This window comes from Anomaloglossus baeobatrachus, chromosome 11, assembly GCF_048569485.1.
Source record: "Anomaloglossus baeobatrachus isolate aAnoBae1 chromosome 11, aAnoBae1.hap1, whole genome shotgun sequence".
Lineage (NCBI taxonomy): Eukaryota > Metazoa > Chordata > Amphibia > Anura > Aromobatidae > Anomaloglossus > Anomaloglossus baeobatrachus.
In genome coordinates this window covers 149,082,474-149,100,331 of record NC_134363.1, presented here as the reverse complement: position 1 = coordinate 149,100,331, position 17,858 = coordinate 149,082,474, and the positions used below count along the sequence as shown (strand labels likewise).

Below are 17,858 nucleotides of genomic sequence, written 5' to 3'. Positions count from 1 at the left end.
CTATCCTGTACTTTACTACCACTACATGTCTGATGGAATATACCAGTATTACCATTCAGCCACATCAAACATTTTCCTTCTGTTTATGAAAGCTAAAACAACTGACACAGTCAGATGCTAAACACTGTCAAGGTATGTGCGCACTAGGCGTTTTTTTCACGCTGCGTTTTTGTCTTAAAAACGCACCCGCGGCAAAAACGCATGCGTTGTTACCACGTTTTGGTGCGTTTTTTGCTCACTGCGTTTTTAATCAGGGCTGTGGAGTCGGAGTCGTGGAGTCGGAGTCGGAGCTCATTTTGGTGGAGTCGGAGTCGGTATAAAATGCACCGACTCCGACTCCTAAAATATATAATAAATTGGGGACAGGAGTGCAATGCAGAATGTGCTGAATATTTTACTAAATAACAACATTTAGTATAATGCTTCTATTTAAGTGAAAAATTTATTGTAGTACAATGTGAACATCAGACATTTAATTGTTTTTATGATACAATAATCAAGATTTGGATAGAACATAAAATATTTATTGGAATACAACTTTAGAACACAAAAAAACTAATAAATTGTAAATATGTAATATATATAATATATATATATATACAGTGTATATACACACACACAAGATATATATGTAATCTACTGTATATTACATAGTGTATTACATATTTACAATTTATTACAGTTTTTTGTGTTCTAAAGTTGTATTCCAATAAATATATTTTATGTTCTATCCAAATATCTTGATTATTGTATCATAAAAATTATTAAATGTCTGATGTTCACATACACATATTCATGTACTACAATAAATTTTTCACCTAACTATAAGCAATATATGTAGGAGTCGGAGTCGGAGCCGGAGTCGGAGCCGGAGTCGGAGTCGGTGCAAGAGAATTTGAGGAGTCGGAGTCGAAGGTTTGGCTTACCGACTCCACAGCCCTGCTAGCCAGGTACAGCAGGCAGGTACGGGCTGCCCCCAACCCCCAGCTGCCTATTTGTACCCGCCTGGCAATCAAAAATATAGGGAAGCCCCTTTTTTTTAATTTCATGAATTTCAAGAAATATATATATATATATAAAAAAAATGACGTGGTCTTCACCCAATTTTTGAGTGCAGCCAGGTACAACTAGGCAGCTCTGCATTGGAATCCGCAGTACAGGGTGCCCATGCTTTCTGGGCACCCCCGCTGAAAATTGCAGTCCGCAGCCACCCCAGAAAATGGCGCTTTCATAGAAGCGCCATCTTCTGGCGCTGTATCTAACTCTTACAGCTGCCCTGATGTTGGGTGGCTTGCTGGGTAATAATAGGGTTAGGGCTAGCTGTATATTGTCAGCTGGCCCTAAGCCCGAAATTCATGATGTCACGCCAATATTAGACATGGCCACCATGAATTTCTAGTAAAGATAAAAAAAAACACAGAAAAATATTTTTATTAGAAATAAACCACCACACAATTAGTGACTCCATCTTTATTGAAATAAAGAACCTCCCTCTGCAGTAATCCTGGGTCAAGGGTCCCGCGCCGTCCAATCCGGATCCAATATCATCTGATCGGTTTGCTAGAAGGCAAAGCGATCAGATGATGTCAGGATCAAGGACGTGAATCACATCACACATCAGCTGATGCATCAGTAGAAAAAAAAACCAAAAAAAACGAGTCACGTCCGTGTTTATTACCGGCAGCTCCTGGAGCGATCGGATGAGAGTCTGATCCTGTCCCATCGCTGCAGGAGCTGCCGGTAATCAGCTGATGCAGTCTCCTGACGGCAGGATCAGCTGATAAGTTAAGCCGGCCGGGCGCTAAAAAGCCGGCGACACTGCGAGAATTACGATAAGCTGATGCGTCAGGTGACTGCATCAGGTGATCCATCGCCAGGTCCTGCAGGCATCGTACGTGCCCGGGGACACTGCACACAGCCGGAGCGGCGGTACCGGGAGAGGAGCTGGGAGCTGACATGGCACCGGGACCCTGCAGACAGGTGAGTATGACATTTTTTTTTCTACTGTTCACTTTTGTTTTCGCCGCTGCCTCCACCTCCCGCCCAGACATGGCGCCACACGGGAGCAGACATGGCACCGGGCGGGTTGTGGAAGTAGCGGTGACGGTACCGGGAGGATTCATGCTTCTGTGTTTACCAACAGAAGGAATCCTCTTCCTGTACATGTCACTATAGTAACCACCCCTTGCGTTTATAGCTGCGTTTTTAGTCATAGAAACGCAGCTATATGCGTTTTTCATTGCGTTTTTGAACATCTCATTGAACTCAATGGGTGAAAACCGCAGTGAAAAAACGCAGAAATAATTGACATGCTGCGTTTTTGTGGTCTCCACAAAAACGCAGCTACAAAAAACCGCTGTGCGCGGACAGCAAAAATGAAAACTCAGACATTGCTGGGGAAGCAATGTCACTGCGTTTTCAGCACAAAGACGCGGTAAAAAACGCCGATAAAAACGCAGCAAAAACACCTAGTGCGCACAAGGCCTTATATTTCCCAAAGAAAAGACATAATCACTGAAACAGTCATGTCAGAGTGCTACATGGTGTTGCCAACATCAGGCAACCAGCACCAGAATTCCCAGGCTAGTCATTTGTTCACTGCACAAAATGCCCAGACTGCAAGACGACCATGAGTGACATCTGGCACTTTTATCTTTTTGAAATAGTGACAATTTAAAGGAAACCCGTCATCAGAAATTTTGCACTAAACCTAAGGCTGGGGCCACACGGGGACTACTGCGATCCCCTTGCATGACACTCGGCTCGTGCTGGCAGTACAGCAGAGCCGAGTGTCATGCGTGTGTCCTTGCAACTGAGGTCCGTTCGTGTGAGCAGACCTCAGCTGCGGGGGGCGGGCCGGCACTCAGGAGGGGAGGGAGGGATTTCTCTCCCTCTCTCCTGCATAGCCAGCTATTGCCATTCTCGCACTGCACTAGCAGTACACCGGTGTACCGCGAGTGCAGTGCGATTTTTCTCTCGCCCCATTCACTTGAATGGGTGCGAGAGAAAGAGACTCAGCTTACAATCGCAGCATGCTGCGATTGTTTTCTCAGTCCGATTAGGGCTGAGAAAATAATCGCCCATGTGTGCTGACACACAGGCTAGAATTGGTCCGAGGGGAATGCGATGTTTTATCGCACTCCACTCGCACTGTTTTTCTCGCCATATGGCTTAGGCCTAAAAGATTTTCCCTCTGCAGCTCCTGGGCTGCATTCTAGCAATGTTCCTGTTTATGTGCCCCCTTTCTGACCAAAATAAAGATTTTATAAAGTGGCACCTTTTTGTATTCAGATCTTGATAATGGTACACGGGGGCGGGCTCTCTGGTGTCCGTTAGTCTGCCTCCTGTCGATTTAGGCCGTCCCCCATCGCGCAATTTCAAAGAGGTGACGTGAGGTAAGCTGGCAAGCGCTTGCGCAGAAAGGTGGAGGCGGCGATGAAAGCGTGACTACGAGATTATGGGTGGGTACTTGCTGATGACAATCACAGCGCCTCCCATAATCTCGTGCATGCGCCGTGCCACTCTCGTGGGACTGTGCAATGTGCACAGTGTGACCGCTGGTGACGTGTTGCGCATGCGGGAGATTATGGGCAGCGCTGTGAATGTCATCAGCAAGTACCCACCCATAATCTCGTGGTCACGCTTTCATCGCCGCCTCCACCTTTCTGCGCAAGCGCTGGCCAGCTTACCTCACGTCACCTCTTTAAAACTGCGTGATGGGGGACGGCCTAAAGCGACAGGAGGCAGACTAACGGACACCAGAGAGCCCGCCCCCGTGTACCATTATCAAGATCTGAATACAAAAAGGTGCCACTTTATAAAGTCTTTATTTTGGTCAGAAAGGGGGCACATAAACAGGAACATTGCTAGAATGCAGCCCAGGAGCTGCAGAGGGGGAACTTTTAGGTTTAGTGCAAAATTTCTGATGACAGGTTCCCTTTAAAAGGGCAACTAAACATTTGATATGTTACAGCTTCTTAAAAGCCCTGTTGATCGCTAGGAGTCGGAGTCTTAGGCTAGTTTTACACTTGCGTTCAGCGCATTCCGTCACTATGGAGAATAGCGCAGTCCGTTAACGCACTGCGCTATTCTCCATAGACTTGTATGGACGACGCACTGTAACGCAAGTGTCTGCGTTGCATCCGCTGGACGACGCAGCGTCGTTATTTTGACGCTGCGTCGGGCGGATGGAACGCAGCATGTAACGTTTTTCTGCGCTTGGCGGAGTGTCAAAAAACGCAACCTGCAGGAATCCGTTTTTATAATGGACGCCTATGGTGACGGATTCCGTTAGAATGCGTCATTTGACGGATTCCGTTAATGCATCCGTCTTTACACAACTGCGCATGCCCAGATGTGTAAAGTCAAGGGAAAAAAAACCTATAACGGATTGCGTTATTTTGTACGATCCGTAGCATCCGTTGTGCCACTATATGCAACGCATCCGTTGCATGCGTCACACAACGCAATGCTACGGATCCCGTCCAACACAAGTGTGAAACTAGCCTTAAGGCCACGTCACACTAAGCAACGTCGCTGCTAAGGAACAACTTTTGTGACGTAGCAGCGATGTTGCTAACGATGTTGCTGTGTGTGACATCCAGCAACAACCTGGCCCCTGCTGTGAGGTCGCCGGTTGCTGCTGAATGTCCTGGGCCATTTTTTAGTTGTTGCTCTCCCGCTGTGAAGCACACATCGCTGTGTGCGACAGCGACAGAGCAACAACTAAATGTTCAGTGAGCCGGCTTCTGCGGACGCTGGTAACCACAGTAAACATCGGGTAACCAAGAAGCCCTTACCTTGGTTACCCGATATTTACCTTCGTTACCAGCGTCCGCCGCTCTCACGCTGTCAGTGCCGGCTCCTGTTCTCTACACACGTAGCCACAGTACACATCAGGTAATTAACCCGATGTGTACTGTGGCTACGTGTGCAGAGAACAGGAGCCGGCACTGACAGCGTGAGAGCGGCGGACGCTGGTAACGAAGGTAAATATCGGGTAACCAAGGTAAGGGCTTCTTGGTTACCCGATGTTTACTGTGGTTACCAGCGTCCGCAGAAGCCGGCTCCTGCTGCCTGCACACGTAGCAGACTACACATCGGGTAATTAACCCCATGTGTACTGTGGCTAGGTGTGCAGGGAGCCAGCGCTAAGCGGTGTGCGCTGGTAACCAAGGTAAATTTCGGGTTGGTTACCCGATATTTACCTTAGTTACCAAGCGCAGCATCGCTTCCACGCGGCGCTGGGGGCTGGTCACGGGTTGCTGGTAAGATCTGCCTGTGTGACAAGCTCACCAGCAACCCGTGTAGAGACGCTCCAGCGATCCCTGCCAGGTCAGGTTGCTGGTGGGATCGCTGGAGCGTCGCTTAGTGTGACATCCCACTAGCGACCTCCTAGCAACTTACCAGCGATCCCTATCAGGTTGTATCGTTGTTGGGATCGCTGGTAAGTTGTTTAGTGTGACTGGGCCTTTAGGCTATGTGCCCACAGGACCTTGTCCCTGCAGATATATCCGCAGGTTTCCCGCAACAGCTCCCCGAAATCCGCAGCAATACATTGCTGCGGGATTCCAGAGAAATACCTGCAGTAAACCTGTGGACATTTGTGCGACTTACCTGCGGAAGTCCTGGCCTCTATCGCAATAGTGGAGGGCCGGGAATTCCGCAGAAATTCCACAGGAATAATTGACATGCAGTTACATGCGGCTGTGGGACATATTCCGCAGCCGCACATACCGCAGCACTGACACACTCCCCATGTCCCATAGGATAACATGGAGTGTCTGTACTTGCTAAAACCTGCGGATTTATGTAGAAAATACAGATAAATCCGCAGGTTTTCCACAGCAAAATCCGCAGGTACAGAGTCCCGTGGGCACATAGCCTTAGGGTACCGTCACACTTTAGCGACGCTCCAGCGATCCCACCAGCGATCTGACCTGGTCAGTATCGCTGGTGCGTCGCTACATGGTCACTGGTGAGCTTTCAATCAGGCAGATGTCACCAGCGACCAGTGACCAGCCCCCAGCGACACGTGGAAGCGATGCTGCGCTTGGTAACTAAGGTAAATATCAGGTAACCAAGCGCTTGGTTACCCGATATTTACCTTGGTTACCAGCGCACACCGCTTAGCGCTGGCTCCCTGCACTCCTAGCCAGGGTACACATCGGGTTAATAAGCAAACCGCTTTGCTTATTTACCCGATGTGTACTCCGGCTACTTTTGCAGGGAGCAGGCACTGACAGCGCGAGAGCAACGGACGCTAGTAACCAAGGTAAATATCGGGTAAGCAAGCAAAAGGCTTCGGTTGGTTACCCGATATTTACCTTGGTTACAGCTTACCGCAGGCTGCCAGACGCCTGCTCCCTGCACATTCAGATCGTTGCTCTCTCGCTGTCAAACACAGCGATGTGTGCTTCACAGCGGGAGAGTAACGTCCAAAAAATGAACCAGCACTGTGTGTAACGAGCAGCGATTTCACAGCAGGGGCCAGATCGCTGCTCAGTGTCACACACAGCGAGATCGCTAATGAGGTCACTGGTGCGTCACAAAAACCGTGACTCAGCAGCGATCTCGCTATGTGAGAAGTACCCTTTAGAATCTGCACCCCTGGGGCTAAGGAGAGGTGTGCTAACTACAGGAGAAGGCTGTATACAGAAGGTGCTGAGGAGTAATGTACTACAAGAGGAAGCTGTATACAGAAGGGACTGAGGAGAGGTATAACTACAGGAGGAGGCTGTATACAGAACAAGCAATGCACTAACTACAGGAGGACACTATACAGAAGGGGCTGAGGAATAAAATACTAACTACAGGAGCAGGCTGTATACAGAAGGGGCTGAAGAGCAATGTACTACTTACTAGAGGAGGAGGCTGTATACAGAAGGGGCTGAGGAGTAACATACTACAGGAGGATTCTCTATACAGAAGGGGCTGAGGAGTAACATACTAACTACAGGAGCAGGCTGTATACAGAAGGGGCTGAAGAGCAATGTACTACTTACTACAGGAGCAGGCTGTATACATAAGAAGGCTGAATAAAAGGAGCTGAGGACCGGTCGTCATACTGCAGTCATTTTCTGGAGTAGTACATTTGTCAAAATTTCACCACTCGTGTGGGATAAATTATTAATTTGTTCTGACCTACTGAGTCTCATCTCTGCCACATTCTGTGCATGCGCATAATAAAATATATATTAAAAAAAAAAAACAATGGCATCTACACGTTTTCATACCCACTGGTTTTTTCTTTTATCGGGGTAAGCCATTGTGATTTGTCCTGATGAAGAAACCAGTGAATTTCAAAATGCATAGATTAAAAAAAAAAAAAAAACAACGCATGTTCTTCACTCCCTGCTCTCAATTCCATTGAGTTGCTGGCAGCACAAACTACATACGTACTCTCCTATCCTTTGACAACCCCCCTCCCCCCTTTCCCCCCCCCCCCCCCCCAAGAAAATTTAACTTTGCAACATTTCAAAACTGACAAACCAGCCTATATTTTTCTTGGATGTACAGCGAGCAGATGGATTCGAGAAGGGCTCTCTTGGCAGACGGGTGAATTATTATACCCTTTAGATTATATTCAGGGTAGATGTTTTACTGTGAAAAGACCCCAAAATATTTTTCTCAACAAAAAAAAAAAACCAAACAAAACAGGTAATAAGAGTCAACGAAATTACACATGCACCTCATGTACCATTTGGTTTTCACTAGGGCCAGATGCTGACTTCGGTCACATGGCAAGATAGTGGTGCGACAATATGCCATGGAACCAGAATAAATGTAATGCCCCCACACAGTGCAGATGGCCCATAGCTGCCAGCCCAGGGAGCATCAATCTTTGCCTGGCTCGCTCTCACGCACGGGCCCTCGCTCACCTGGCAGCCATCTTTGCCCAGCTCGCACACTTGCTCGCCCTGGCAGCCATCTTTGCCCAGCTCGCACACCTTGCAGCCACATTTGCCCCGCTCGCTCACACAGATGCTCGCTCTACTGACAGCAGTCTTTGCGCAGCTCGCTCACAGACGGGACACTTGCTGGGCTGGCAGCCATTTTTGACCGGCTCGCTTATAAAACACAGGCACTCATATGGCAGCCATATTTGCCCAGAAAGCACTCCCACACAGGCACTCGCTCATCTGGCATCCATCTTTGCCTGGCTCACACACACACAGGCGCTCACTCGTCTGGCAGCCATCTTTGCCCGGCTCGCTCACAAACACAAGGGTGCTCGCTCGCCTGGCAGCCTTCTCTGCCTGGCTTGCATGCACAGACACAAGGGTGTTCGCTCGCTTGGCAGCAATCTTTCCCCAACTCGCTCACGCACATCTAGCAGCCATCTTTACGCATCTCGCTCACAAACGCACGCTCGCTAAGCTGGCAGCCATCTTTGCCCGGCTTACTTACACACAGGTGCTCACTTGGCTGGCAGCAATCTTTGCCCGGATTACAAACACTCTTGCTCGTATGGCAGCCATATTTACCCAACTCATACACACACCAGCGCTCACTCATCTGGCAGCCATTTTTTGATCAGCTTGCAATCACACACACACTCATCTGGCAGCCATCTTTGCACGGCTCACACACACACCGATGCTCGCTCATCTGGCAGCCATCTTTGCACGGCTCACACACACACCGATGCTCGCTCATCTGGCAGCCATCTTTGCACGGCTCACACACACACCGATGCTCGCTCATCTGGCAGCCATCTTTGCACGGCTCACACACACACCGATGCTCGCTCATCTGGCAGCCATCTTTGCACGGCTCACACACACACCGATGCTCGCTCATCTGGCAGCCATCTTTGCACGGCTCACACACACACCGATGCTCGCTCATCTGGCAGCCATCTTTGCACGGCTCACACACACACCGATGCTCGCTCATCTGGCAGCCATCTTTGCACGGCTCACACACACACAGATGCTCGCTCATCTGGCAGCCATCTTTGCACGGCTCACACACACACAGATGCTCGCTCATCTGGCAGCCATCTTTGCACGGCTCACACACACACAGATGCTCGCTCATCTGGCAGCCATCTTTGCACGGCTCACACACACACAGATGCTCGCTCATCTGGCAGCCATCTTTGCACGGCTCACACACACACAGATGCTCGCTCATCTGGCAGCCATCTTTGCACGGCTCACACACACACAGATGCTCGCTCATCTGGCAGCCATCTTTGCACGGCTCACACACACACAGATGCTCGCTCATCTGGCAGCCATCTTTGCACGGCTCACACACACACAGATGCTCGCTCATCTGGCAGCCATCTTTGCACGGCTCACACACACACAGATGCTCGCTCATCTGGCAGCCATCTTTGCACGGCTCACACACACACAGATGCTCGCTCATCTGGCAGCCATCTTTGCACGGCTCACACACACACAGATGCTCGCTCATCTGGCAGCCATCTTTGCACGGCTCACACACACACAGATGCTCGCTCATCTGGCAGCCATCTTTGCACGGCTCACACACACACAGATGCTCGCTCATCTGGCAGCCATCTTTGCACGGCTCACACACACACACAGATGCTCGCTCATCTGGCAGCCATCTTTGCACGGCTCACACACACACAGATGCTCGCTCATCTGGCAGCCATCTTTGCACGGCTCACACACACACAGATGCTCGCTCATCTGGCAGCCATCTTTGCACGGCTCACACACACACAGATGCTCGCTCATCTGGCAGCCATCTTTGCACGGCTCACACACACACAGATGCTCGCTCATCTGGCAGCCATCTTTGCACGGCTCACACACACACAGATGCTCGCTCATCTGGCAGCCATCTTTGCACGGCTCACACACACACAGATGCTCGCTCATCTGGCAGCCATCTTTGCACGGCTCACACACACACAGATGCTCGCTCATCTGGCAGCCATCTTTGCACGGCTCACACACACACAGATGCTCGCTCATCTGGCAGCCATCTTTGCACGGCTCACACACACAGATGCTCGCTCATCTGGCAGCCATCTTTGCACGGCTCACACACACACAGATGCTCGCTCATCTGGCAGCCATCTTTGCACGGCTCACACACACAGATGCTCGCTCATCTGGCAGCCATCTTTGCACGGCTCACACACACAGATGCGCGCTCATCTGGCAGCCATCTTTGCACGGCTCACACACACAGATGCGCGCTCATCTGGCAGCCATCTTTGCACGGCTCACACAAGGGCCCTTGCTCAGCTGGCAGCTATCTTTGCTCGGCTCATTTACACACAAGTGCTCACTTGGCTGGCAGCCATCTCTGCCTGGCTCGCTCACACATATAGGCTTTCGCTCGGCTGGCAGCCATCTTTAGGCCCGGCACTTGCTCATCTGCCAGCCATGTTTGCCCGGCACGCACACCCGCCCATAGGCCCTCGCTCGCCTGGCAGCCATCTTTGCCTAGATCACACATAGTTGCTCAGAGACAAATGGATTGACTTGCAACAAAATTAAGTCCAAATAATATTTGCCCTGAATCAAGTCTACAGTCCATCTTCCTCCCCCCCCCAAATAAAAAACCCACATTAGACTCTCGTAATTCAAGACCCTTAAGCGTAATACTTAAAATAGGTTACAGAAAAATAAATAACCCATTGTCGCCAGTCCTGTCGCCATCACAGATCTTTTGGTGCTGACCACCACCTACACGAGACCCAGTCGGTGCCAGCAGACCAGGGAGAAGTCACAGTACCTCACACAATTATATTTTAACCCCTTCCAGGCCATACATAGAATAAAAATAAATATATATATATATATATATAGTGGCAAATTGATTGACCATAAAGAAAAAAAATAAAAATTGTAGGATTCGGTTAAAAACCTGTAAAACAAAATGGCGACTATAATGAAATAATGTGTATGTCCATGACATACTGAGTGGAGACCTCACCCAGCTCCACACGACACACACGGACAGGACAGACATGTATGAAGAAGCGGAGGCTGCGCCATTACCTGAGAATATTGTGCGCCTCCATGCTGCGGTTCTGGTTGCTGGAGCACACCACGGCTACACGGAGCGGTGTGGACGGCATTGTTGTATCACGACGCCGAGATCTCCCCTCACAAAAACCTCCTGACGACGAGGAGCGAAGGAGGAGACCGCAGCCGCTGCTAGTAGATGGCGGCACTTCCGCCTGCGTTCCGACACCACAGGAACTAAAATGGCGGCCGGGCGGGGAAGTGACGTGTGAGGAGAGGCGGGCGACCGGGCAGAGTCATCATGGCGCCGCTGCTTGCGTAACGTCTGCTGACAGGAAGTCATGGTCGGAGTCTCTCACTGTGTGGTACGAGGAAACTAAGGGAAATTTTCCTCATTTTCTTCCAAAAGCCAGCCATAGATTGTTTTTTTTTGTTAGCTGGATGACTTGTAGTTTTAATTGACGATGTCCATTTTACCTCATATGTCCACGTGCACATATTGAGTATTTGGTGAGGTTTTACCTCAGAATTTATAAGGGAAAACCAGGAGTGGAACAATCAGAGGAAAAGTATAATAGAAACACATCACCACTTCTGTATTCTTCACCCACTCCTGGTTTTGTGTACCAAATACTGAAGTAAAAACCTCACTAAATACTGAGATAAAAAAAAACACCAAATACTGAGGTAAAAATAACCCTCACCAAATACTGAGGTAACAAAAAACTCACCAAATACTGAGGTAAAAATAACCCTCACCAAATACTGAGGTAACAAAAAACCCACCAAATACTGAGGTAAAAATAACCCTCACCAAATACTGAGGTAACAAAAAACTCACTAAATACTGAGGTAAAATAAATCCTCGCTAAATACTGAGGTTAAAAAACTAAATACTGGAGGTAAAAGCCTCACCAAATACTGAGGTAAAAAACTCACCAAATACTGAGGTAAAAAAACACCAAATACTGAGGTAAAAAACTCACCAAATACTGAGGTAAAAAACTCACCAAATACTGAGGTAAAAAAAACACCAAATACTGAGGTAAAAAACACCAAATACTGAGGTTAAAAACTCACCAAATACTGAGGTAAAAAAAAACCTTTGTGTGCACGTGGCAAAATAGAAATTGCATCACTAAGCCATGTGCACACTGAGTATTTAGTGAGTTTTTTACCTCAGTATTTGGTGAGTTTTAGTATAATCTGTGGCGCTGTTCACACATCCGATTTGTTTTTTGAATGAGCGGCCAGCACAAAATTGCGGGGACTTGTCCGACATTCATTCGAGGGTCAGATCAAAATCGACAACGAAAATCTACAGGTCCGTTAAGAATTTAGACAACGCTCAGATGACGTGTGTGTTGACTGCTAAATAAGAGAAACTTTATTGTTATCTCTGAAAAAACTGATAAAACCAGTACCAAACTAAGAATAAGGCCTCAAACACACATCCGTGAAACACGTGCGTGTTTGGTCCGTTTCCGTATATACCGGAGACACGGACAAACGTGCACCAATGTTATGCTATGTTTGAGGTCACACGTGCGTTATTCCATACGGTCCGTGATACGTATGTGTATCCGTTTTTCACGGAAGCATGTCCGTTTTCTGCATGGAACACGCACACACGGACCCAGTGGAAGTCTATGGGTCCGTCAGCACACGTACGTGACACGGATGCATCTCCGTATGCTCCGTGTACGTTTTGTGCTTTTTTCTAGCGATGTCGGTCATTCTTTCTTTTTATGTGTATGTCGGTCAATCTCTCTGTCTTGTCTGTCCCTCTCACAGTCTGTCGGTCAGTCTCCCCCCTCTCTCATACTCACCGTTCCTCGATCACCGGCGCAGCGCTGCACAGCTGTTAAAATAGCTCCGGCGGCTTTTACTATTTTGAAAAAGCCTGCCGCTCATTATTCAATCTCGTATTCACTGCTTTCCCCGCCCACCGGCGCCTATGATTGGTTGCAGTTAGACACGCCCCCACGCTGAGTGACAGCTGTCTCACTGCAACCAATCACAGCCGCCGGTGGGCGGGTCTATATCAAGCAGTAAAAAAAAAAAAAAATAATTCTAAAAAAAACGACGTGCGGTCCCCCCCAATTTGGATACCAGCCAGGGTAAAGCCACAAGGCTGAAGGCTGGTATTCTCAGGATGGGGAGCTCCACGTTATGGGGAGCCCCCCAGCCTAACAATATCAGCCAGCAGCCGCCCAGAACTGCCGCATCCATTAGATACGACAGTTTCGGGACTCTACCCGACTCATCCCGAATTGCCCTGGTGCGGTGGCAATCGAGGTAATAAGGAGTTAATGGCAGCAACCCATAGCTGCCACTAAGTCCTAGATTAATCATGGCAGACGTCTCCCCGAGATACCTTCCATGATTAACCTGTAAGTTAAAGTAAATAAACACACACAGTCAAAAAATCCTTTATTTGAAATAATAAACAATAACAAACACCCTCTTTCACCACTTTATTTAGCCCCAAAAACCAATCCATGTCCGATGTAATCCACAGAGACCCCACGACGCTCTCAGCTCAGCTACATGAAGCTGACAAGAGCTGCAGTAGAACACCGCCGCTCCTGTCAGCTCCACACAGCAACTGAAGTGAGTCGCGCAATCAGCGATGACGTCACTCAGGTTACTCGCGGCCACCGCTGGTTCCTCCAACTGTGACAGCGAGTTGCCCGAGTGACTGAAGTGAGCTGCGCGATCAGCGATGAAGTCACAGGGGAGTTGCGGTCTCGGGTGGAGGACTCCAGCTAGCCGTGGATATCCTGAGTGACAGCAGCGCTAATCACGCTGCTCACTTTAGTCACTCAGGGGATTAGCAGTCACCGGTGAGTCCTTCACGGGTGACCGCTAATCAGTACGCGACACACCAACAGAGCCGTGGTATGACAATGAAGTCGGGTGAAGTTCACCCGAGTTCATTCTCATCGCGCGACTCTGTCTGCTGTCAGCGAGTATGTATCAACGACATTGTGCATCACACACGGATCATTTCACACGGACAACACACGGACATTACACGAACGTATCTCATGCACACACGGACATTCCACATGCACACACGGCTAGCATACGCCATCACACGGATGTCACACGTATTGGAGAAACGGACATATAATACAGAACACGGACCCGAAAAACAGAACGTAAGACACGCACGTGTTTTTCCCGTGCGTGTGAACGGGGCCATAGACAGAGTGGGAGCTGCATCGAAAACGCACAAATTAATTGACATGCTGCTTTTTTGAATGCACGGATTTGGGTCAAAATTTTAGCATCCAAATCGCTGCGTTCAAAAAAGCAACGTGCGCACATATCATGCACAATCTACATAGATTGTGCTGGGGACACAGGATGCATGCATTTACGCTGCAGTGCAATACGCAGCGTAAATGCATGATATTACGCAACGTGCGCACGAGCCCTATAAGTGTTTAATGCTAGTGATGAGCGGGCACTACCATGCTCGGGTGCTCAGTACTCGTAACTACTGATGATCGAGCACTACCATGCTTGGGTGCTCGGTACTCATAACTAGTGACATAACTGCTCAGTCATCACTAGTTACGAGTACCAAGCACCTGAGCATGGTAGTGCTCACTTATCACTAGTTATGAGTACAGAGCACCCGAGCATGGTAGTGCCCCCTCATCACTAGTTACGAGTACTGAGCACCCGAGCATGGTAGTGCCCACTCATCACTAGTTACGAGTACTGAGCACCTGAGCATGGTAGTGCCGGCTCATCACTAGTTACAAGTACCAAGCACCCGAGCATGGTAGTGCTCGCTCATCACTAGTTACTAGTACCGAGCACCTGAGCATGGTAGTGCTCGCTCATCACTAGTTACGAGTACTGAGCACCCGAGCATGGTAGTGCCCGCTCATCACTAGTTACGAGTACTGAGCACCTGAGCATGGTAGTGCCGGCTCCTCACTAGTTACAAGTACCAAGCACCCGAGCATGGTAGTGCTCGCTCATCACTAGTTACTAGTACCGAGCACCTGAGCATGGTAGTGCTCGCTCATCACTAGTTACGAGTACTGAGCACCCGAGCATGGTAGTGCCCACTCATCACTAGTTACGAGTACTGAGCACCTGAGCATGGTAGTGCCCGCTCATCACTAGTTACAAGTACCAAGCACCCGAGCATGGTAGTGCTCGCTCATCACTAGTTATTAGTACCGAGCACCTGAGCATGGTAGTGCCCGCTCATCACTAGTTACGAGTACTGAGCACCCGAGCATGGTAGTGCCCGCTCATCACTAGTTACGAGTACTGAGCACCCGAGCATGGTAGTGCCCGCTCATCACTAGTTACGAGTACTGAGCACCCGAGCATGGTAGTGCCCGCTCATCACTAGTTACGAGTACTGAGCACCCGAGCATGGTAGTGCCCGCTCATCACTAGTTACCCGTACTGAGCACCCGAGCATGATAGTGCCCACTCATCACTAGTTACGAGTACTGAGCACCCGAGCATGGTAGTGCCCGCTCATCACTAGTTACGAGTACTGAGCACCCGAGCATGGTAGTGCCCGCTCATCACTAGTTATGAGTACTGAGCACCCGAGCATGATAGTGCCCGCTCATCACTAGTTACGAGTACAGAGCACCCGAGCATGGTAGTGCCCACTCATCACTAGTTACGAGTACTGAGCACCCGAGCATGGTAGTGCCCGCTCATCACTAGTTACGAGTACTGAGCACCTGAGTATGGTAGTGCCCGCTCATCACTAGTTATGAGTACTGAGCACCCGAGCATGGTAGTGCCCGCTCATCACTAGTTACGAGTACTGAGCACCCGAGCATGGTAGTGCCCGCTCATCACTAGTTATGAGTACTGAGCACCCGAGCATGATAGTGCCCGCTCATCACTAGTTACGAGTACTGAGCACCCGAGCATGGTAGTGCCCGCTCATCACTAGTTACGAGTACTGAGCACCTGAGTATGGTAGTGCCCGCTCATCACTAGTTATGAGTACTGAGCACCCGAGCATGGTAGTGCCCGCTCATCACTAGTTACGAGTACTGAGCACCCAAGCATGGTAGTGCCCACTCATCACTAGTTACGAGAACTGAGCACCCGAGCATGATAGGAGGAGAAGAAAGACCTGAGGGCACTCTTAATAAGAGGAGAGATCAACCAGTATACATACTTGAGAATATGCTATGTATAAAAAAGTATATACCAATACTGGGATCTTCTAAAAATATATATCCTTTATTACATGTGAATGCACTTGCATGCATCGATCCAGGGAAACAACATAAAAAAAAATCTGCAAATGAAAGGAGCCTGTGAGTAGGGCAAAGATAAGATTAGGAAAGAAGGAGATATCCACATATCGCCACCTGCAGTGTGGGTTTCATTTGCAGATGTTTTGGTCTCCCTATATCCATGCATACAATTGCTAGGAATTGTATCTCATTTTAAAACATCTATCTGTGGTATCTCATTAACATCTATTGATATGTGCCTTTGGGGGATTTGATTAGTTTCTTTATGTGTCTTTAGAATATTGGCATTTGGTTTGCATTTTATTTGCATATATTTGTGCACTTATGGTCTTTAGTTTGTTTAATCTTTTTTTCATTGCCATTTATTTCCCTCCCTTAATTCCAAGAGCCATAACTTTTTATTTTTCTCTCAATATAGCCATATGAAGGCTTGTTTTTTTTTTTTGTGGGATGAGTTGTACTTTTGAATGGCACCATTCATTTTACCATATAGTGTACTGGAAAATGGGGAAAAAATTCCAAGTGCGGTGAAATTGCAAAAATAAAAAGTGCAATTCCATAATGTTATTTATTTATCTTTTTTATTTACCATGTTCACTATATGGTAAAACTGACCTGGCAGTATTATTCCCCAGGCCAGTACGAGTTCATAGATACCAAACATATAGTTTGTTTTATTATTTTAGTGGCAAAAACAAATTCAGAAATGTGTAAAAAAAATAATAATTGCGCTTTTGTCGCCATATTCCGAGACCCGTAACATTCTCATTTTTCAGGTTCCGGGGCTGTGTGAGGGCTTATCTTTTTGCGTCCTGAGCTGACATTTTTAACCCCATTACGACCGCGTTACGTTTTAAAACGGCACTAAAAAAGGGTACTTATTCCTTTCTGCCGTTTTAAAACGGCGGTCGGAAAAAAGGGTCTAGCGCCCCCCAGAGTCAGAAAATTTCCGGGGTCTCAGCTGCCGGGGGTAGCTGAGACCCTGGAGATCATGATTCGGGCCGGTTTTTCCGGTCCCCGCTCACCTGATGACCGGTATACACCGTATACCGATCATCAAGTTATAGTAAATGACCGCGCCGGTAAAAAATCATTTATCTCCCATCTGGCATGATCAAACATGCCAGATGGGAGATAAATCTTTTTCCCGGTTCCCTCCGGTCCCCTCGGTATCCCCAAAGTGCCCCCCCCGACCCCCAACCCCCTCCCGAAAATCCAAGATGGCCGCGCGCATCGGAGAGCACAGCAGCGCGCCGGCCGCATTTACAGTGTTCCTATGGTTTCTGTCGTATGTGCCATAACACATACGACAGAAACCTGCTCCCTAGGCCCTGCCGGGTCCCCCCCTACCCCCCCCTGGTGTCCCCCGGTGTCCCCCGGTGTCATACATACCGGAGCGCTGATCCCCCGCGGCCCCCTCCTCCTTCTCTGCAGACGCCGGTCACATGTGCCGAGCAGATGACAGCTTCCTGTGTTCAGGACGCTGGCTGCTCAGCACTGTGCAGCTGTGACCCGGGGAGGGTGGGTGCAGCTTTTTGCACCCACTCTCCTCAAATGGAGGGTCTGCCCTCCTAGAAAATGGGGGATACGTTCCCTGAACGTGTCCCCCATATTCTAGAAGGTCCAGAGGCGACGTGGGACA

The 17,858-nt window shown here is 48.8% G+C and overlaps 1 protein-coding gene across 1 annotated transcript in view; it reads right to left on the bottom strand.

The window, feature by feature from the left end:
* The window catches only part of SSU72 (SSU72 homolog, RNA polymerase II CTD phosphatase), a 98,203-nt gene extending 86,998 nt beyond the window's left edge, over window positions 1-11,205 (bottom strand). Inside the window, exon 1 of the mRNA XM_075328490.1 lies at window positions 10,992-11,205. Within this exon, the coding sequence (XP_075184605.1) occupies window positions 10,992-11,071 (80 nt within the window). The 5' untranslated portion in view covers window positions 11,072-11,205. The remainder of the gene's footprint in view (window positions 1-10,991) is intronic.
* Between the last annotated feature and the right edge of the window lie 6,653 nt (window positions 11,206-17,858).